The 21,683-nt window shown below is 45.0% G+C and overlaps 2 protein-coding genes across 6 annotated transcripts; one reads left to right on the plus strand and one right to left on the minus strand.

The window, feature by feature from the left end:
• Positions 1-334: 334 nt before the first annotated feature.
• LOC104985144 (chromosome unknown open reading frame, human C9orf43) lies at positions 335-18,187 on the minus strand. 5 transcript variants are annotated; one of them, XM_010835160.1, is made up of 14 exons: positions 18,125-18,187; positions 14,041-14,193; positions 13,790-13,937; positions 11,533-11,605; positions 9,826-9,917; positions 7,750-7,816; positions 6,487-6,617; positions 5,656-5,806; positions 5,196-5,256; positions 4,853-4,911; positions 4,528-4,615; positions 2,373-2,452; positions 1,061-1,127; positions 335-846 (listed from the first exon to the last, which is right to left on the minus strand). In XM_010835160.1, exons 2-14 carry the CDS (start codon positions 14,189-14,191, stop codon positions 638-640), a joined length of 1,377 nt encoding a protein of 458 aa, XP_010833462.1. In that variant the 5' UTR covers positions 14,192-14,193; positions 18,125-18,187; the 3' UTR covers positions 335-637. The 5 variants fall into 5 exon arrangements, with proteins under 5 accessions (XP_010833462.1, XP_010833460.1, XP_010833458.1 ...); XM_010835158.1 differs by lacking the exon at positions 18,125-18,187 and adding an exon at positions 17,307-17,443 and having other exon boundaries at positions 4,555-4,615; XM_010835156.1 differs by lacking the exon at positions 18,125-18,187 and adding an exon at positions 17,307-17,443.
• Positions 18,188-18,319: 132 nt separating this feature from the next.
• Positions 18,320-21,008, plus strand: POLE3 (polymerase (DNA directed), epsilon 3, accessory subunit). The gene is made up of 4 exons (XM_010835162.1): positions 18,320-18,505; positions 18,606-18,691; positions 19,029-19,147; positions 19,432-21,008. Exons 1-4 carry the CDS (start codon positions 18,440-18,442, stop codon positions 19,602-19,604), a joined length of 444 nt encoding a protein of 147 aa, XP_010833464.1. The 5' UTR covers positions 18,320-18,439; the 3' UTR covers positions 19,605-21,008.
• Positions 21,009-21,683: the final 675 nt, after the last annotated feature.

Below are 21,683 nucleotides of genomic sequence, written 5' to 3' on the forward strand. Positions count from 1 at the left end.
TTGGAAATTTTTCTGTATTAAAAAAGTTTAAGGATGAAAATATTGTACAAAATCCTTGCAAAAACCAAGCACAGGGGACCCCGAGACTCTGAAATTTTGAGTCTTTACAAGCATTACTGAAATTTTCCTGCAGACTCAGTAACTCGGGAACTGGATCCTTGGACTCTTTTATGTCAGTCCAAGTCCCCTACCACATGAATAAAATACGACACATAACAATGAATGTTATTTGACAGATGCAGATGTTATCCTCAAGACAAACCATTTCCAGAGAATAAAAGGAAAAGCAACACGTTTGGGGTTTCCACAGCCCAAATTCATCTTCCTATAACTAGAAACCTTTCAGCGTTTCAGCGAGGAGATAAAAGTGACCCAGAAACAGAGAAACGTGTCTATTGATAAGCAGCGGCTGTGTTTAATCATTAAAATTACCCTGGGCCCTAAAGGGAGAGAAACAATCCAACTTAGAAAGGGCTTTTTCTCTCTCTCATTTATTTCAGAAGCAAGTAGAAGCAAATGAAGAAAACAGAATCCCTAAGGTCAGACCCTGGCAAGGGCTCCAGGGAGTCGAAGTCCCCGCTCCTTCCTGCCCTCATGTCCAAGGCCGCTGTGCTTGGGAGCCCGAGCATCCTTCTGCCTACACCTCGGACACTTCACTCTGTGCCCCAGAGGGGTGGGTCTCCTCGTCCTCTTCATCTGTGGCCTGAAGAATCCTCAGCAGTTTGAGCTCCGGGTTCCAGCTAATGCTAGAAGCACTCTTTGGGGACCTCATTTGGTCTTCCAGCAAAATCTCCATCTGAGTCTTGATGTCCTTCTTAGTGTATTCTATTTGGGATAATTTGGGACCTAAAAAAAGACCCAGCCATCAACTGCACCTGTAGCCTTCTCCCAGTTAACTATGAAAAATGGAAGACAGAAAAGGAAGGGCTGGGGAGTCTGGAGGACTCTTCTGATGTATGAGGGTTGTGCCCTCCAGGGAAGTGAACCATCCTGATCAACAGGGTTCTGCTCCCCCTGTCCTCAAGACACTTTCTAAGGTTCCTCCACCCTAGGCTCTTACTCTTCTTACTGCGGGAGGAGTCCAGGGATTTCTTAGCAACGTTTGTCTGTGGTCTCTCTGTGGAATCCTGAAATTCAAAAGTGTAAAGAAACTTGAGTCAGGATTTAGGAAACAAAGGGTTTTTCTAAATGATGCTTTCCTTGGAGAAATTAACGTCTAAGACAGGACAAAATGCCACCATCTGACACTGAAGAGAGAAGCTGTGTCACGGGTTCTTCTGCCTTGCAGGCTGACCATGTGAAGCCAGAATGCAGTTTTCCCCAGTCCCAGCAGTTAACTAAGGGTAAACTGCCTCCAAAGGCGTGTGTATGTATTAGTCACTCCGTCATGTCCCACTGTTTGCAATCCCATGGACTGTAGCCCGCCAGGTTTCTCTGTCCATAGGATTCTCCAGGCAGGAATACTAGAGTGGGATCCTCCAAGGGATCTTTCCAACCCAGGTATCAAACCTGGGCAGCTGCCAGCAATTCTTCCCATTCCTATAAGCACATGCTGTTCTTACCATTATGCTGCTGCTGCTGCTGCTGCTGCTAAGTTGCTTCAGTCATGTCCGACTCTGTGCGACCCCATAGACGGCAGCCCACCAGGCTCCGCCGTCCCGGGGATTCTCCAGGCAAGAACACTGGAGTGGGTTGCCATTTCCTTCTCCAATGCTTGAAAGTGAAAAGTGATCATCATGAGACAGAGTCAATTTCCTCTCCTCTCGAATCTGAACTGGACTTGGATTTTTTTTTTAACAAATAAAATGTGGCAGAAGTGACATGGTTCCAGTTCCAGGCCCATCCCTAGGAAAGTGCCTTCCTGAGATTACTTCTTGGCTGTCAAGAAACCCAGACTAGACATGTGGAGAGGCCTCATAAAAGAGAACTAAAGACAATTTGTCCAAGAGCCCCAGCCCAGCCTCCAGCTGAATGCAGCTGCATGAGTGACCTTAGGCAAGACCAGAAAATTATCCAATCAACCCACAGAATCATGAAAAATAACAAACCACTGTGGTCCCACTTTGGGTGGTTTGTTATACAATAATAGACAACTAAGGGCTTCCCGGGTGGCCCTAGTGGCAAAGAACCTTCCTGCCACTGCAGGAGGCCTAAGAGACGTGGATTCAATCCCTGTCTGGGTCGGGAAGATCCCCTGGAGCAAGGCATGGCAACCCACTCCAGTACTGTTGCCTGGAGAATCCCCATGGACAGAGGAGCCTGGCAGGCTACAATCCACAGCGTCATGGAGTCGGACACGACCGAAGTGTCAGCATGCACACCACAGCCAACTGAAATAGGGCCCTAGCAGGATGTCCCTCATACACTCTCACCTGTTTCAAGGTGGGGCCTTCTGTCTTCATCTGCTGCTGCTGCTTTTTGTTGCTTTCCTGACCTCGTAGAGTTTTGCGACCTAGCGACCACAAGATCAATTCAAGTCTCTTATTGGTATTCCACATCCCATTGCTGGGCTTCTAGTTGACCCCTAGTCTACAGGTGACTCCCCAGCCAGGACCTTAGAGGCAGGTCAAAGGGAATGAGGCCCTCTTAAGTTCTATTCGTGATTCTGTTCGCCTGGGACTGTGACCACATCTATCATAGAATTAGTGAGTAAGGTAAACTGTGTGTTAAAAGATCCAGGATTCCTCAGAAAAACCTAAGGGGCAATTAGCTGTATGTCAGTATAGCAAAAGAACTCCTAGGTCTATCTGTTCAGTTTATGAATCCTGTTCTTACTTTCTTGTGCCATCCCTAAGTTACCTCTATTGACTTATGAAAATGAACATCCTCCCACCCCCCAATTTCTAGATCTATGACTCTTTTGTGTCAGATCTTTCCCCCAACTAGTCACGAAATCCACTAGTTCTTTCCCTTCTGTTTCTCTTTCTTTAAATGCGCAATTCTTCCAAGCTACCACCAGCAGTATGAGGCTAAAAGGGACAGGCAAACAAGGAAGTCCCTTGCTCCACAGTTGTGCTGGCTCCCTGTCAGCACTGATTCACACCTTAGTTACACTCTGGGGCATTCTGAAAACCACCCAGGCCTGGACCCAACACCATACACTCCGATTTTAATAGGTCTAGGGTGCAACACGGGTGTTAGGGTTTTGAAAGCTCCTCAGTTGATCTCAGGGTGCTGTCAAAGCAGATCACCACTGCCCACCACTGAGGATAAAGATCAAACATCTCAGCAGGCCATGTCGTCAGCCTGATCCACCTCTCTCCCTTAAATACCCAACCCCACAGCCACAGCAGACTGCTCAGTGCTCCCTGCAGCCATGCTCCTCCAAGACACGTTCACCCAACCCATCCCTGGTCCAGGAATTCTCTTCTGTATCCGGGAAACTCTCACAAATATCCAGGATCCAGTGCAAAAATCACCTCTTCCACGAGGCCTTTCTCAACTCAGAGAGGACAAGCCACTGCTCTAACCATATAATTCAAAAGGGAGCCCCAGTCACCCAAGCAAAGCTGCTCCTACTGGAGGCACCAGGAGGAGGAACAAGGCACCAGAATGAAACTCAGGGGAGCTATCATCGCCCTGGATACCGGGCTAACCTTGAACAAAAGCCTCTGCGCTGGGCCACAGCCCCAGTGCTGTCTACCTCCCGTGTGAAGGTCAGGAGGCTTCTTCGATCTCCAGGTTAGAAGACACTTTTAGTATCAGAGAGCAGGATGAGTAGGGAGATAAACCAAGAAAAGCATCCTTCTCAGAAAACACCTCACCCTCATTTTCCCAGTGCTCCAGGGTTGGAGGGTGAATTCTGATGATTAAACAGTTAGTTCCCCATCACAGACAGTGATGTCCAGTCTATTTAGGGCAGAAGAATCTGCCGCAGTTTAGGGGGATTCTTTCTCCTTGCTTCTCATTCTGCACTCAAACTGAGAAATGTCAGAGGGGCCGGGGTAAATATATCCTTCAGCTCAGACATGATAAGAACTCCAAAAGAGGGAGTCTCTTATCTGTGGAATGAACACTAGAGGAAAGGGACTGCCAGTCAAGAACTAGCCCCCTGCCTCCTGGACAGGGCTGGACCATGAAAGACTCGTGAGACTTCAACATGTGGCTGAGAAGTGGCTGACTCTGCTTCCTTAGAACTCTCCTGGGGCTCTCGTGAGGGGCCCCGGCTCTTCCCTGTCTCACGGGCCAGTGGGCCCTTGAGGCTCTTCTCTTCAATAACCCGGGCTAACTCTTCATCCTCAAACCGCTTCCTTTTCTAAAGTAGGACCTGAGGAGTAAGTGATTCTGACTCATGCTCATGGCCATCTCTCAAATCCCCATGTGAAGCAGACGTCTGGCCCAGCTCACTTGCTGAGCAAATATTTGAAGGAAGGCTGGTACATGGTAGACCAGCCAAACCGAAGCATTCCAAGGAGCATTCAAGTGCCTGACAGACATGGATCCTCAAATGCCAAACGTGTTCAGCTTCTCCTGTCCTCAGCTAGGTCCTGGGATTCTGTCGCTCCCAAACCCATACATTCTCCTTACCACAGTGTGGGTCACAAACCACGGCACCTGAATGTTTGTGCAAGGTGTTGTGGCTCCCTGGTTCACTCTTGCATCTCCTTTTAGCCTCCTGAAACCCACATGAGGAGGAGGTGAATTAGGACTTTTGAAAGTGAAGAAATCTCTTCCAAAAGGGTTGAAAAGAAGGCTGTTAGTATAACCACACAGGAACTTTGTATCTACAACCAGCAAACAGGGAGAATCCCATCCCTTGTATAACCCCTTCCTGTTCCAGGCTGCACCCACTCGCTCCAACCCCAAGTGGAAGCGTCCAGGCGTCCCGAGCGTCCCTTCGCTGTCACTCTACCTGTTTCCTAGTGGCTGTCTTCACCTTCCTCTGTTGCTGCTGCTGCTGCTTCCTATGACCTGGTGACCAGACAGCCAGCTCAGCCCTCTTCTCCCGGACAGCTCCTACCCTCCCCCTGGGCCGCCTGCTGTGTAGTGAGGCTCCCGGTAGTGAGGCTCTCTCCCCTCTGGTCAGGACCAAGCTGGGAGGGGGTGCTTTTTGAAACTGCAGTCTCCTAAGGTCTACAAGTGACCCTGTATGACTGTGGCTGCAAACGTCACTGAGTTGGGACCAAGATCAAATGTAAGAAATGTGGGCAGAGGGGGGATGGTACCTGGAGACCTAGCAGCATCAGAAAACCTACCATCTGTTTTCAGGTTAGAATAGTGTTTCTTCAAATGTTCAGGATATCGCAATGCTGGTTTCTAGAGCAAAAAAAAAAAAAAAGGAAGAAGAAGAGAAAAGAAAAAAAGCTCTACTGTAGGTCTTTCTCTTTCCCAAAATGTATCCCCAAATGCCTTTATCCATCGAGTCAATGAGTGCTTTTTTGAGAAGCCCAGTGTGTGCAACATTATACCAGGAGCTCGGGAGAGGGGACAGGTGTGGGAAGCCAAGTGCAGAAGAAATAGAGAACGCTGCTCTCCTCCAACCTCTCCCTGTACATCCACTTTCACCCACACACAGCCCAGTCCTTCGGTGGCACCTGGATCCAGAGTGGAAGAATAGAAGAGAAAGAAATTAGAAAGCTAAGTCCTCCAGACTTGAGGGCAGGTGAGTTTGGACTTGCACCCAGACATCTTCCTCTGAGGGTCCCTAGCTCTTACTTGTAGGGTGAGGCGGTGTACAGATAGATACATCTTAGCAGAAATGGCACTGTCAGGTCGGCTCTTTTCCAAGGGAGATTTCTTTTTCATCATGGCCAACTGTGTCTGCATCTCTGGATAAAGTATGGTTTTCCCTTTATCCAGCAAGAGGCTGAAAGGGACAGACACAGAGACAGTCAGCAATAGCTTTTCTTGGCTGCGGAGAAAGAGAAGAAAAGGGCCCTATATTTGCAGACATGTCCACCCTGGGCCTTAAAAGGCATGTACCAACAGATGCTCATTCAGTAGCGGCTTCCAGATGCAACTATGGCCATAATGGCTGAGTGGATTAAGTTTACTATATGTCGGGCTCATGTGCTTTACACCACTGAATCCTTACCACACCCCAAGGGCAGGTTTATGATCTTCACTTTGCAAATGAGGAAAATGAAGATTAATAAGGCTAAATAAATTGCGGAAATTCACGAAGGCAATGAATTTCAATATAAAATTCAAAGGTGGTCTTGCTCCAAACCACAGATCCATTCCGTCTTCCGCTTAACCCATAACTCACCTATAAAAAGAACAGTGTGTCTACCCCCCAGTGAAGGTTTAAATGACAGAATATAGGTAGTGTGCTAATTATTAAGCACAGGGCCTGGCAGGTGGTAAGTACTTAAATGGTGGTGATTATCGTCATCATTGCCTATGCCTAAGTCCACAAGTTCAGGGACCAAGTAGGGGGATGGTTTTCTTCCCTCCCTCCCCAGAAAGAGCACACTGCTTAGACGTTTCTTAGCTTCTAGAGAAAAGAGGATGCTCTGGTTCTCCCACAGCTTACAGGACACTCACTCCTTCAGCAGATCCTGAGGCAACACGTCAAACTGGTTCCATAGAGGTAAGGATTCTGAACTTAGTTGCTCATGCAAATATGCTGGGGTGGGAGGCGGTATCATTATCCCTGGAAGTTCCAACTTGTGTTTCTGGAAGAGGAACAATAGAAAGAACTCCCTGTAGCACTCTCTTCAATGCCACGTTGTCCCACCACCGCTCCAGCCTCCCAACACAACGCTGGCGTGGGAAACTCCTTGTTTCCAGACCTACTCCAACGTCCTCGCCCCCTCTACACGACAACCTGCCACATCTTTACCAATCTGGCTCTTCAACCATATTGTTGAAATCAGATCACACAGGGATTGATGGACTTGTTTCATTATTTCCTCCAAAAGGCTCCAAACAAATATTTATTGGCCAACTATGTGCCAGGCAGAGGGCTAGGGCTAGGAATTCAGCAACGAACAAAATGGGCCAAGATACTCTTCTCCTGGATGTAGCAAACTTCCAGCTTTGTGACTTATCCAAGGCTACATTTACCCAATAATTGGTAGAAGTAGCATTAGAAGCACAGGTCCCTGGAGAAGGAAATGGCAACCCACTCTAGTATTCTTGCCTGGGAAATTCCATGGGCAGAGGAGCCCAGCAAGCTAACAGTCCATGAGGTCACAAAGAGTCAGACACGATTTAGTGACTAAACCAACCAACCACCAAAAAAAAAGCAGCACAGGCCCACTGTAACTTCTAGTCTGTTGAAATTCTATTCCCATCACACCAGGGCTTCCCTGGTGGTGCAGAGGTTAAAGCATCTGCCTGCAATGCAGGAGACCTGGGTTTGATCCCTGGGTTGGGAAGATCCCTTGGAGAAGGAAATGACACCCACTCTAGTCTTCTTGCCTGGGAAATCCCATGGACAGAGGAGCCTGGTGGGCTACAGTCCATGGAATAGCAAAGAGTTGGACACGACTGAGTGACTTCACTTTTCACTTTCATCACACTGAAAACTAGTTTCTAATCAACCTAAAATTCCCTCTGAATGTCCAGCAGTTGCTCCTAACATCTCTTCAAGGTGTTCTTTTACCTTCCTACAGGGAGGAGGTAGGGAAAAGACCTAGTTCTTCATTTCTCTGCATAGAAAATGGTTTGGTTATTACACACCTTCCTTAAGATGGGTTTTATTTTGCAGATGTTGTTCATTTAAAGAGAGAATGCGAGAAGGGGGCAAACAAAAATAAACTCTTACAGACGAAGATCAGGAAGGTTTGGCCACTTTAAACTTACCCCTGGAGATTTCTTTCTGTTCATATTCCCATCCTGGCTGCAAATAATATGCTTCTCCTCAGCTGGGCTTGAAATAAGAATAACCACAACTTATTCCCAGACATCTTAAGCAGAAGCATCAAGGATATTTATGAATGATGACCATGAAGATTTCCATCCTCCATTCAGTACTCAAAGATGGCTGGTTAGGAACTCAGAGGTACCTGCAGTTCAGAGGCTGCTAAAAACAAGAAACCCCCCTCACCTTGCCCTCACATCTAAATTAGGCTCCCCTCCATTCTCTCAAACAATTCAGTTATTTACTTTTATAGTATTAATCCAAATTAGTAATTATATACTTAGGTGCAGGGATGTTTATAATGTCTGAATCCTACCACTACCATAAGACTCCATGAGGATAGGGACAAAGTATTTAGTTTCTTGACTGAATTCCACTGCTTAGCCCAGAGGTGCTCAAATATTGTTTGCTCTGTCATCTTCCTTCTCCTTCTTACCTGGAATACAGATATGATGACTTAAACTCTATCAATCAACTTAGACTTTGAAACCCCCATGAAGCACCTCAGAAGGTGGGAGCCATGGCCCAAAAAGCTATTAACAGAAGGTGTTCTGGTGTCTGATTACCTCATGGAGCTGAGATACAAGCCATGGACCACCTAACTCTGAGCTTCTTTTATATGAAAGGAAAGAAACCCTTAGAGGTCTTTTGTTTACACCATATATATTCACACACACACACACATACACACAACACACACACACATACATATAAAAGCATTCACAGGATGTTTTTAAAAGAAAATAAAGTCTCATCATCTCTAAACTGAAGATGGCAACCCACTCCAGTATTCTTGCCTGGAAAATTCCATGGAGGCTACAGTCCATGGGGTTGCAAAGAGTCAGACATGAGTTAGCGACTTGAACAACATGTCTAAACAGTCACTCTAAAAGAATCTGAGAGCCTCAGCAGTCATGAAAGAAAAATCCGTTTCTTCCAACGATTGTCAAAGATTAGCAAATCTTTGGACCTTCACCAAGTGATCTTTATCATAGCTGCTTTGTACACAAATTCTATATGCTATTCATTTTGTATCAATGCTCTAGTCCTTAGGCTTGAGACCAAAGATTTGGGTGCTTCACTGAAAACTTTTACTAGTTGCTGATGACTAACAATAAAAACTGATAGAAGGCATTTGTTTCTTACTAAACCTCACAAATACATTGGGCCCTATCTTGTATGCTATTTACAGACAAGTAGCCTGGAAAATCCCATGGATGGAGGAGCCTGGTAGGCTGCAGTCCATGGGGTCGCTGAGGGCTGGACACGACTGAGCGACTTCCCTTTCACTTTTCACTTTCATGCACTGGAGAAGGAAATGGCAACCCACTCCAGTGTTCTTGCCTGGAGAATCCCAGGGACAGGGGAGCCTGGTGGGCTGCCATCTATGGGGTCGCACAGAGTCGGACACGACTGAAGTGACTTAGCAGTAGCAGTAGAATTTGATGTAGAAAAGTCCAAAGCATGAATCTCAAAGTGCACTAACAAGAATTCCAGGGCAGCATTTAGGGCTTCCCTGGTAGCTCAGTTGGTAAAGAATCCACTTGCAATGCAACCCTAACCCTAACCCTAACCCTAATGCAGGAGACCCTGGTTCAATTCCTGGGTCAGGAAGATCCGCTGGAGAAGCGATAGGCCACCCACTCCAGTATTCCTGGGCTTCCCTTGTAGTTCAGCTGGTAAAGAATCTGCCTGCAATGTGGGAGACCTGGGTTCAATCCCTGGGTTGGGAAGATCCCCTGGAGAAGGGAAAGGCTACCCACTCCAGTATTCTGGCCTGGAGAGTTCCATGGACTGTACAGTCCATGGGGTCACAAAGAGTCGGACATGAATGAGCAACTTTCACATCACTTCAAGAAGTAAATGCAAGAGGCCATGGCCTTCTGCTCTGCTTGACCTCCTCCTTCATGCAAATAGGTAGCTAAAAAGGAGTTCACAGAGAGAAGGCTGGCAGAAGACAGTAAGCATTTGTAGAACACAAGAGTTGAAGACTCCCAAGTTCTCAACATGATACTCACCTCACATGCTTCTCTGGGATCCAGATGACATCCATATTTCCTACATCTTGAGGACAAGGAAGCTTTGTCTCATTCAAATTCAGCACTGATAGCTAAGAGAAAAATATAAAACCTATGTATGGCTTAAAGGTACCACTCCTGATGGTATTCAGTACCAGGCTAAGGAATGAATCATCATGCTAACCAAAAAGGTATGGTGGTTCAGAAGATGATAAAAAAAAAAAAATAGAATAAAATAAACATTTCTTATCCCAAAAATAGCTTCATAATATTCCTTCGAGAAACCAAGCTATCAGGAAAGGTACTCTGCAAGAGTGAGCACTGATGAGTGAATGGTCTCCCCGGCCTCCCTGTGACATTAGGGCGGCATTTAGCAACTCGCAACCCCACCTCATAGGAGGACACCTTGGGGCTTACCCAAGGGAACACTACTTATTCTGCCCACTGCACTCCAAAAACTAAGATCCTCTGTAGATAAAACAATACAATCTGAGAGCAGGGAGAGAACCGAAAGAAGCAGAAGCAAGTTTTTCTCTTTTATAGCCTGTCTACAATTACAAGCATCTACATAAAAGTTAAAGTCATAATTTTTTTTCACATTTTGCTATTTAGGACACTAGATTTATAAGGAAAGTTTATAAATCATCTAGTCTGTACCCCTAGCAGGATTCATGCAGGAAAAAAACTATTAAAAATAGGTTGTCCCCATGAAAAGAAACTGACCGACTTGGGGGAACAGAGGAGATATTTGGGGCACATGCATTTTGAATTTAGAACCATATGTATGTATTATCCTAGACAAACAATTAATTTAAAAACTAATTTAATCTAACACTCTCATTCTGAAGAGGCCAAAGAGGTAAGTGATTTGTTCACTCACCTATCCAAACCCATCTACCCTCCCTCGGTTCTTACACTCTCCACCACGTGACACTGAAAAGTGAAGGATCTCATAGGAAAAAATAAACGGCATCTGGGAGGACTGCAAAGAATAGCAAATCTCTACTGTGGACAAGCAGGAGGGTTTTTTCTTCTTAAAATATAGCTCTTTTCCTAACTAGCTGTGCTTTTGAAAAAATCACTTCCTATCTGGGCCTCAGTTTCCTCAACTGTAAGATAAATGAGACAGACCACAGAAATAGTTTTCAAACTGCAGTTGTAACTTATTCATAGGTCACAAAATCAAATTTTGTGACTCACAGCCTACACTGTTTTAAAATGAAAGAGAAAAGGATAGAAACTTTCACAGTATAGTGTAACTTACAGTTAGGGTGAAGATTGTCCCATGGTATTTTATTGTAAAATGTATTTCTTACCATAAGTGATAGCTAAAAAAGTTTTAAAATCATGAGTATAGCCGATCTTGAGGCTCATTTTAGACCTGACATTCCAGCATTCTAATTTCCCTGTATTATGAGATGACAGTAGCTGAACACGCTGTATACAGGAGAGATAGAAAATTCTTAACTATGGAAAACTGCCACAAATAAATATCACTAGGTCTGGGATTTCTAGAAACAGTATAACATGTAAAAACATTAGCACAGAGTCTAGTAGTAAGGGCTACTAGACTAATAGTAAGGGCTAATAGTAAGGGCTCAGTAGTAGGTAGTTATCATCATCATTATTCGGATTACAGTCATCCTCAATGTTAAATAAAGGCAACATTTTATTCCCAGTAATAAAGAGAAAATGCTGAGGAAATACCTTTTTTAATCTGTGACTTACTTTGGGAGATCTATCAGCACGGTTCATTAAGTCTCTGTCAGGTAAATCCTTCCTAAAAAATGAGTTTCCAAACATGAAACAGAGTCACAAAAGACTTACTGGGATGATAAAGTTCGTGCTATGAGGAAAAGCTCCTACTTATCTACAGAAAACCTTGGACTTAATACCTACCAAACGAATGTCAGGTCTTATCATCTTCTTAAGTTTTGCTTGTTTGTTTTTCCTTGAACAACTTCTAGACATTGCACATTGCAAAACCTTCATAACTATTTGTTGCATCAAACTGAATTCCTAGCCTACGCCTTTCTCCAACTACAGTTACATAACCATCAGTAAAAAGTTATTCAGTAATTTTGATGGAGATGTTAAAAAACATGCTGCGCTGCGCTTAGTTGCTCAGTTGTGTCCAACCCTGTGACCCCACGGACTGTAGCCCACCAGGCTCCTCTGTCCATGGGGATTCTCCAGGCAACAACACTGGGGTGGACTGCCACGTCTGTCAGGGAATGTTTAACAGGAGGATTCCTACGTGCTGTTTCTCACAAGTCCTTTGTTTCTTTTCAAGCGGAGCAGAATGCTGCTCCCAGGAACCAGGGTCATTGTGTGAGACAGGCTTGAGTCTCCTTTAGTAAACATTCTCTTTACGACAAAACTGCTTAGTCTGGATCCCCTTTCTTGAGATATGGATGGCCTTCTGACCTTGTGGCAATTATTAATCCCTTGTTCCCTTGGTAACGGTTGTTATACGCTTGGTTTTCTGATCTTTATCATTGACAAAAGAAACTTCTTATACTATAGCCTATATATACACACAGAAAAATCATTAAAGCACCTTTGCTCCATCAGAGCTTGGGTCCCTGTGTCTTTCTTTCTCTCTCTCTCTCTCTCTCTCTCTCTCTCTCTCTCTCCGGCTGATTTCTTGGAGCACAGAGACCCGTCCTGCTCACTCTTCTGCCGGGCCTCTAGGACTCTCTCAAGAAGGCGCCCTGTGCCTTCACCCCATCTCGAGAGGGCGCCCCTTGCCTTCGTGAGTGATGCAAGTCCTGTGTCAAGGACTTTATTGGTTTTCTGCGTAAACCAGGGAGTATCAGCCTCTTTCTCTCTCTCACTTTGTTATTGCCGCCTCCAGACTGCCAGGTCCCGGTCCATTAAAGGACCCCAACACACATCCTCCTTCAGGGGATCTCCCCAACCCCAAGATTGATCCCAGGTCTCCCTCACTGCAGGTAGATTCCTTACCATCTGAGCTACCAGGGAAGCCAATAAACAAAATGTGGGGCTTCCCTGGTGGCTCAGTGGTAAAGAATCCACTTGCCAGTACAGGAGACCCAGATTCAATCTCTGATCCGGGAAGATTCCACATGCCAAGGAGCAACTAAGCCCATGCACCACAACCACTGAGCCTGGGCTCTAGGGCCCAGGAGTTACAGCTAACGAAGCCCATGCGCCCTAGAGCCAGTACTCCACAACAAGAAAAACCACTGCAAAGAGAAGCTCGCATACCGCAACTAGAAAGCAGCCCCCAGTTGTCACAACTAGAGAAAAGCTCGTCCAGCAAAGAAGACCTAGCACAGCCAAATAAATCAATAAATAATTTTTTAAATGTGGCACTGACATACAATGGAACATTTTTCAGCCTTAAAAAGGCATGAGGTTCATTCATGTGACAACATCAATGAAGCTTGAAAACATTATCCAAGGTGAAATAAGCTAAACACAAAAGGACAAATATTGTACAAGTCCACTTACATGAGGTACCTAGAACAGGCAAATGCATAGAGGCGAAAAGAAAAACAGAATAGAGATCACCAGGGAGTAGAGGGAAGAGGGAAAGGAGAGTTATTGTTTAACCAACTCCTACAAGACAAGCAAGAATACTTTGTTTCCCACACTGCCTACTCATTACTCCTTTAAGGGAACTGCTAAAGGATTTGTTTGTCTTGTTTGGTGGTGGGTTGGGGTGGGGGGCTGGGGTGGGTGGTTGTTTGTTGGTGTTTTTTTGGCTATCCCACGGGGTTTCCCACGTGGTTTGTGGAATCTTAATTCCCTGACCAGGGATTGAACCCCAGGCCACAGCAGTGAAAGTGCCAAGTTCCACCCCCTGGGCCTCCAGGGCATTTCTCATTAATGCTTTGTTTTTAATCTGGCTTTCTCAAAGTTCAGTACATAGGCAAAGAAAGTTAACCCAAAATTTTGAGGTATTAAGCCGTTTAAGGAAGATTCCATGATTATTTACCTGCCTTCAAACTTGGAGTCAAACTTTGAACTCAATAGTGAGTGAGCCCTTGTGAAGGTAAATCCTGGTAAGTGACACCGACAAATAACTCTCTTGGCCGGGAAGCAGGAATCTGCGATGTTTACAATGGTAAGCACTGGGAGCTTGTCTGAAAGACCAGACCAGAAGAAAACATACAACATGGCATGAGGGAGCCAAATAGAAACAATTCAAGGATCTTGTAAGGGAGGACACAGGGCTGGCTAATTCACCTTCAGCGTCCAGAAAAGATTTGGAGGAGGAGTCCAGAAGTCGAGGGTGGCCCCTCTCAATCCGGCGGATAGTTGCCCAGCATTGTGGATGCTGACAGACAGCCAGGTCACAGGTAGTTTCATCCCACTGGCTTTTATCTGGCAAATCCATATCTACAAATGGTTTAGGACAAAAGCCAGTCTTGCAGCTTTCTAGCCCTCTGGAGAAACCACCACCATATAATTAGGGAATATTACGACCCCATGGATTGTGGTAGGCAACAATCCATGGGGTCGCAAAGAGTCAGACATGACTGAGCGACTTCACTTTCACATACATTAGCTAGTCCAGATATTAATTTGGACTCAAAGCATAAAATGTTTTTATTGAATCATATTGATAAACAGTGGTTACAGGATAGTTAAGAATGGGGTACCATGAAAGTATGAAAATCTCAGCATGGAATAGAGTGACAAGAATTTGGATTCAGACTGACTTCAGAAGGCCTCCCAATTGACCATTTAATTAATAGCTGAGTGACCTGAGATTTAACCAATCTGAGCTTCAGTTTCCTTAGCTGCAAAATGAGGAAAAGCCTATTTCACAGATCAGATCAGATCAGATCAGTCACTCAGTCGTGTCCGACTCTTTGCGACCCCATGAATCGCAGCATGCCAGGCCTCCCTGTCCATCACCAACTCCTGGAGTTCACCCAGACTCATGTCCATCGAGTCAGTGATGCCATCCAGCCATCTCATCCTCTGTCGTCCCCTTCTCCTTCCTGCCCCCAATCTCTCCCAGCATCAGAGTCTTTTCCAATGAGTCAACTCTTCACATGAGGTGGCCAAAGTACTGGAATTTCAGCTTTAGCATCATTCGCTCCAAAGAAATCCCAGGGCTGATCAGGGTCACTACAATTAGTTAATGGATATTAACAGGTCTGGCAAACAGTTCAAGATAATTATTAACATCCTTTCCTTTCCCCTTTCATTAACCATTAGGGAGAGGATGCCCCAATCTCCAAAAAGCCTTATCAAATTATAACCAACGTACATAGGACCTGAATATCCACAAATAATTGTATACACAGGGGCTTCTGGAACCAATTCCCTGTGGGTAACATATCACAGGACAGATAAGTCACAGAAGTGCTTTAGATGGCTCAAAACTTTAGAAGAGATGCTTCATTTTTCAATATGGTCCATTTTTCAATATGCTCCAGTTCTCATACAGGCAGCTAAAATACCCACCAGAAATGAATGGGTTTGCTGAAACAGCAAGTCAGTCGACTCAGAAGTTGGATCAGAAGCCACTAGCTTTTTATTTACTGGCTCTATGGTCTTTGGCAAGTGAATTCACCTCTCTCAGCCTGTTTCCTCTTATAAAGTAGGAAAAGGGAAATCCCTAAGTAGGATTGCAGAAGCATTAAATGAAGTAATGTGCTTTTATGTATGATATATAACAGGTAGTCAATAAATGTTATCTTTCTCCCTCTAGAAATGTTGTAGGCAATCACTACCACCAGATCCTTAATAACTTTTTTTAAGGAGAGTGTCCATTTCTTCTTTCTTTTACTCAAAACAATTATTTGACTATCAAATACGTGAGGGGACCTGTTATGAGCACTGAGAACAATAATGAACCAAATAAGTCTCTGTTCTAAACAGCTTATAATTTAAACCAAAGATAACAAACTAGTAGCCTGGAATTGCACCTGACCAGTGGCCACAGGACTGGAAAAGGTCAGTTTTCATTCCAATCCCAAAGAAAGGCAATGCCAAAGAATGTTCAAACTACCGCACAATTGCACTCATCTCACAAGCTAGTAAAGTAATGCTCAAAATTCTCCAATCCAGGCTTCAGCAATACGTGAACCGTGAACTTCCTGATGTTCAAGCTGGTTTTAGAAAAGGCAGAGGAACCAGAGATCAAATTGCCAACATCCGCTGGATCATAGAAAAAGCAAGAGAGTTCCAGAAAAACATCTATTTCTGCTTTATTGACTATGCTAAAGCCTTTGACTGTGAGGATCACAATAAACTGTGGAAAATTCTGAAAGAGATGGGAATACCAGACCACCTGATCTGCCTCTTGAGAAATTTGTATGCAGGTCAGGAAGCAACACTTAGAACTGGACATGGAACAATAGACTGGTTCCAAATAGGAAAAGGAGTTCATCAAGGCTGTGTATTGTCACCCTGTTTATTTAACTTATATGCAGAGTACATCATGAGAAACGCTGGACTGGAAGAAACACAAGCTGGAATCAAGATTGCCGGGAGAAATATCAATAACCTCAGATACGCAGATGACACCACCCTTATGGAAGAAATTGAAGAGGAACTCAAAAGCCTCTTGATGAAAGTGAAAGTGGAGAGTGAAAAAGTTGGCTTAAAGCTCAACATTCAGAAAACAAAGATCATGGCATCTGGTCCCATCACTTCATGGCAAATAGATGGGGAAACAGTGGAAACAGTGTCAGACTTCATTTTTGGGGACTCCAAAATCACTGCAGATGGTGACTGCAGCCATGAAATTAAAAACGCTTACTCCTTGGAAGAAAAGTTATGACTAACCTAGATAGCATATTGAAAAGTAAAGACATTACTTTGCCAACAAAGGTCCATCTAGTCAAGGCTGTGGTTTTTCCTGTGGTCATGTGTGGATGTGAGAGTTGGACTGTGAAGAAGGCTGAGCACGGAAGAATTGATGCTTTTGAACTGTGGTGTTGGAGAAGACTCTTGAGAGTCCCTTGGACTGCAAGGAGATCCAACCAGTCCATTCTGAAGGAGATCAGCCCTGGGATTTATTTCTTTGGAAGGCATGATGCTAAAGCTGAAACTCCAGTCCTTTGGCCACCTCATGCGAAGAGTTGACTCATTGGAAAAGACTCTGATGCTGGGAGGGATTGGCGGCAGGAGGAGAAGGGGACGACAGAGGATGAGATGGCTGGATGGCATCATTGACTTGGTGGACGTGAGTCTGGGTGAACTCTGGGAGTTGGTGATGGACAGGGAGGCCTGGCGTGCTGCGATTCATGAAGTCGCAAAGAGTCGGACATGACTGAGCAACTGAACTGAACTATGACTTGTTTTGTTTCACCTACACTTTGAGCCATTACTTAAAAATGGAAATAGTCCATATAATGTCCAGATTTCCGGCTCCTCTTAAAGATCAAAATATCTGACAACACAGAGGCCCAATTCCAACCACACAGCACCTGGCTGGAGCTGAGCACTTCCTAACATCTTTAAACTAGGTGTATTCTATCCAAGTGGAGACTTACCCCACCAAACTCTATCATCTGTATCTGAAGCAGTTTCAGTTGCCATTTATCACCAATTTTGCTGCTCTTTTTCTTGTAACAGAGAAATAGTTCTCTGTGCTCAACTCTGTAACACAAACAGGAAAACTAAAAGTGACCTGAAATAGCAAGTTTCAAGGGAAAAAAAAAGAAATAATTTCTGCTCAGTGAGCGTTGAGGACAATTTCTACATATGTAATAGAAAAATGATAGAACTTAAAAAGCCACTGCAAAACCATGAAAAATATTTTTGACTAGGAAAGATGCACGATGAACAATTCAATGAAACAAAAAACAAATACACCTGTAACAGGGTTTGTTTTTGAATGCTTATGTAACGTTACGTTACTCCTACAAACGGCTGGGTGTTGCCCTTTTGTTACCCAACCAGCCCGAATTGAGCCCAGAGGTCTAGTCATGCCTGTGTCGATGTTGCCAGCTTTAGTACCATGCTGGCAAAGTAGTTTGTATTAAAAAAACTTTAGGTAACAGCTATCCTTAATACCATTATTACAAAGTTGAGAAGACTAAAAAGATTAGTGGGAGAATGCGGCAACAGATGGCCATGATTCCTCGAAACCAAAGCAGAAACCAAGTTATTAGCACGCCAAGGCCCACGGGAAGTCGCAGCTCCAGACGAGCTAAGCTGTGGGCCAGAGCCCAGCCTCTCGTCCGAAGGAGCCCCGCCCCGCCGGCTCAGTCCACGCCTCCCTCTCCCACGCTAGGCGCCCGGCCGCTCCGTCGCCAGGCAGCGGCGCAAAGCACTATGGGGAAGGAACGGAAGCCCCAGTGGGCCATACTTAATTTCTAGATGTGATGGAAGGGTGAAGCAGGGAAACGAGCCTGGGAAGGGATGCCAGGTGCCTGTGAGGCCGGACGGAAGGCCCTCGGGCCAAAACCATGGCAGCGTGGGAAGTCCAGACGCACCGGCCACTGGAGGCGGAGGCGGGGCTGCAGGAGGAAGGCGGCTCTGGCGCGCGGGGCACTGTGGGACACGTTGCAGGCAACGTGGGGTGGGACGGAAGCCTCGCTGGGTCAGACCGTGGCGACGCGGGAAGTCCGGACGCCGTGGCGGCCAGAAGCAGAGGTCGCAGGCACGGTCCCCGGCCGCGACCATGGCGGAGAGGCCCGAGGACTTAAACCTGCCCAATGCCGTCATCACCAGAATCATCAAGGAGGCGGTAAGCAGCTCCAGCTGGCGGCCGGACCGGGAGCGGACGAGCGGGCAGTGGGAAACAGGTGCTGGGCCGGTAGCTTTGCTCACCCTCGCTTTTCTCCCAGCTCCCGGACGGTGTCAACATCTCCAAGGAGGCCCGGAGCGCCATCTCCCGCGCCGCCAGCGTCTTCGTGCTGTACGCCACATCCTGGTAAGGCGGGCAGACTTAGTCGAAGCTTAGCTGGGCTAAAGCCTAAGGAGGCGTAAAGAGAGCCACCTGATTCGGAGTTCGTAACCTGGACCCCGCAAACCCCGATAATTATGTTCTACCTCAATGGAGCGAGGTTCCGAGCCCTCGTTCTAGATCTTGAAACCTCTGAAACAAAATAAGACAATTACTTTAACCCTTTTGTATAGGGAAGGGTGGGACTCACCGTGTCACAAATATCCATGCAGGTTTTCCCGTTCCACCTTTGGGTGCTCCTTTTCCCGCCCACACCATACGCGGCAAGAGCGCATCTGACAGCCCTTAATCTTTCTTCTTTCAGTGCCAACAACTTTGCGATGAAAGGGAAACGCAAGACACTGAATGCCAGCGATGTGCTGTCAGCCATGGAGGAGATGGAGTTTCAGCGGTTCGTAACCCCGTTAAAAGAAGCTCTGGAAGGTAACTGCGTTTTCGTCTTCTTGAACATCCAAGTCGATGTTCATCCTAAATGATCTGCTCATTTAGGCCCTGAGATTTTATCAACTTGAGTCTCTTTTTTAAAAAGTCCAGTAGCAAGTATTGGATGCGACTCAAATGGCAGGCACCACCTCATTATCTGTTTGGTGATGCTGGGCAGATTATTTTTCCTTTTGTACCTCAGCTTTTCCAGTTACCCAGTTGATTTAGCTGCTGCTGGCTGTCTGGTTCAGCGTTGCTTCCTAACCTCCTCTTTATCCTTACAGCTTATAGGAGGGAGCAAAAAGGCAAGAAGGAAGCTTCAGAGCAAAAGAAGAAGGACAAAGACAAAAAAACAGATTCGGAAGAGCAGGACAAGAGCAGGGATGAGGACAATGATGAAGACGAGGAAAGGCTGGAGGAAGAAGAACAGAATGAAGAGGAGGAAGTGGACAACTGAGGAGAATGGGGAGATGCCCCTTGGAAGGAACCACGTGAAAACCTGGTACATGTTTGTGTGAAGCTTTTTCCGGCTGGGCAGAGTAGTCTTAGGCAGAAGAGCCTGAGAAGATTGAAATAAAAACTGAATTATCATCAGGATTATCATCAAAGCCAGTGCTTCCCAGACTCAGAGCATCTGAGTAGCAGAATCCTGTTTTGTTTAATCAGTCTCAAGGTTATAGCTTTTTGGCAAGAGGGATTCTAAATGGCTAATTTAATTGGTCAGTTTGATCTCTTTTGTTTACATACACATATAGTTAGGCAATTGTTGACCCCCAGTTCCCTCCCTGCCCCCCAGAAAAGTAATGACAACTTCCATGCTGCCAACTGTGTCCCAAATCACAGAGGCAGTTAAGGCTCAGGAAAAATTGGGGTTTGATCACAGTCAACCTATTTGATTATACAGTATTTGGCAATACTAGCTTATTTCAAGTGATCAGAATGGCATAGCTTTAGGAAACTACTAAAAAGGTTGACGAGAACAATGAAACCTGCTGTCTCTTCACTTGACAGTAACATGAATTGAATTTGGTTTTCTACAGACCCACTTGGCCTAGAGCCCTTCTATATTGCCTGTAGGCGTGTAACCTGCTTGGGAGGCTACCTTCTAGGCACATATTGTTTTTAAATCCGCAGAGTAGAATTAGTTAAGCAAGGTTGCCAATGTCTTACTCTTACAAAACAGATGGTTTAGTTTTAAATGCACCTCACTGCCTGCCACTGTACAGCTTCAGGATTTGTCATCACCTCCTGGAAGGTATAAAATTCCAGGTTTTCGTGTCCCGTAGTCCATCTTCCAGATTTGTGACTATGGCTTTTCGTTTTTCCAATTCATGACAAGTTCCGAACTTTATTTCTTTTAGGCACAACTTTCTCCCTCTGTGCTTCCCACCACCTGTCTCTGTCCTGCCTCTCCTCTGCTCCCCATTCCGACTTTCTCTGTCCCTCTTTTTTTAACTTCTGCCAACCCAGGAACTTGGATGACCTGCAGTACCCAGAGTATGGGTTCCTCTGATTCCCTAGTTCTAATCTCATGTCTTAAAACTGATTTTGTAAACCTCTTTGACCCATGAGGGAAATCTGATGGTGCTCAGGAATTTAATTCCTCCCCTAACCCATCCCCTTTAACTGCTTCTAAGTATCTCTGTTGACCTTTCCAGGTTTTCTTCTCTTTCCATTTGGTGCTCCAAGCACTTTTTTGTTGGTCTCTTTAAGTTGAGTGCTTGGAGATTGAAGGGTAGTGAAGTGTAGTTTGACACTGTTGATTTGTTAAATGAATACAGTGGAAAGTTTGTTGATAATTGAGTGAAGAATATTGAGAAAATTATAATGCTTTGTATAATAAAAAACATTATTGTTAAAAGTGATGACTCCTCTATCATCTGTCTTGTTGATAACAAGAGTGCTTTGGGGGAGGACCATGGACCATGTACTATATAGTTCTTGTGGTGTGAACTGGGCCAGATCCTTGTAAATACAGGCTCTTGCATCATCTTGGACCGCCAGCAGATGTTGGTGGTTAACAGGTAAGGGTGCTGCTCTTCAACCACAGTGAGAGCTTTCCATGGCTCTGCTGGGCACCCTATACATACTAGATGCAAACATTTATTGAATCCCTGCTATGTGTCTGGCAGTGTTCAAACTGCTATCAAGTATTAACTCTTAAACCCTATGAAGGACCTAACTGCTGTTAGCTCCATGATTTCAACTGTAACACCATATTACCTCTGATCTATATAGCTGTTTCAAAGCATTTTTCATACAAACACAACCCCAGTGGCTTTTCCTTCTCCACAGCAGAAACATCCCTTTTTTTTTTCCCCTGTTCTCACATTTATATTTGTATGAAAAAGTTATTCAGTATATATTTGTTTCTTATTTCTCCCTTGCAATTTATATTGATGATATATCTCTAACAGCTATAATGTGACAGTATTATGTCTCTGGGAAAACAGCATACACTGAGTCCTTCATAGTTGGTTACTGTACAAGTTTTTTTATTTTTTTTAATACACTAAAGTGCAGTTTTTTCATCTCT

The sequence above is a fragment of the Bison bison genome, unplaced genomic scaffold (genome assembly GCF_000754665.1).
Source record: "Bison bison bison isolate TAMUID 2011002044 unplaced genomic scaffold, Bison_UMD1.0 scf7180017864039, whole genome shotgun sequence".
NCBI lineage: Eukaryota > Metazoa > Chordata > Mammalia > Artiodactyla > Bovidae > Bison > Bison bison.

Coding starts and splice junctions, on each gene's coding strand:
- POLE3 (XM_010835162.1), top strand. CDS start 18,440: ATGGCGGAGAGGCCCGAGGACTTAAACCTGCCCAATGCCGTCATCACC. Junction 18,506..18,605: donor CCAGAATCATCAAGGAGGCG/GTAAGCAGCTCC, acceptor CTTTTCTCCCAG/CTCCCGGACGGTGTCAACAT. Junction 19,148..19,431: donor GTTAAAAGAAGCTCTGGAAG/GTAACTGCGTTT, acceptor TTATCCTTACAG/CTTATAGGAGGGAGCAAAAA.
- LOC104985144 (XM_010835156.1), bottom strand. CDS start 17,352: ATGGCAACTGAAACTGCTTCAGATACAGATGATAGAGTTTGGTGGG. Junction 4,912..5,195: donor TTCTAACCTGAAAACAGATG/GTAGGTTTTCTG, acceptor TCTGGTCACCAG/GTCATAGGAAGCAGCAGCAG. Junction 1,128..2,372: donor AAGGCCCCACCTTGAAACAG/GTGAGAGTGTAT, acceptor TTTGAATTTCAG/GATTCCACAGAGAGACCACA.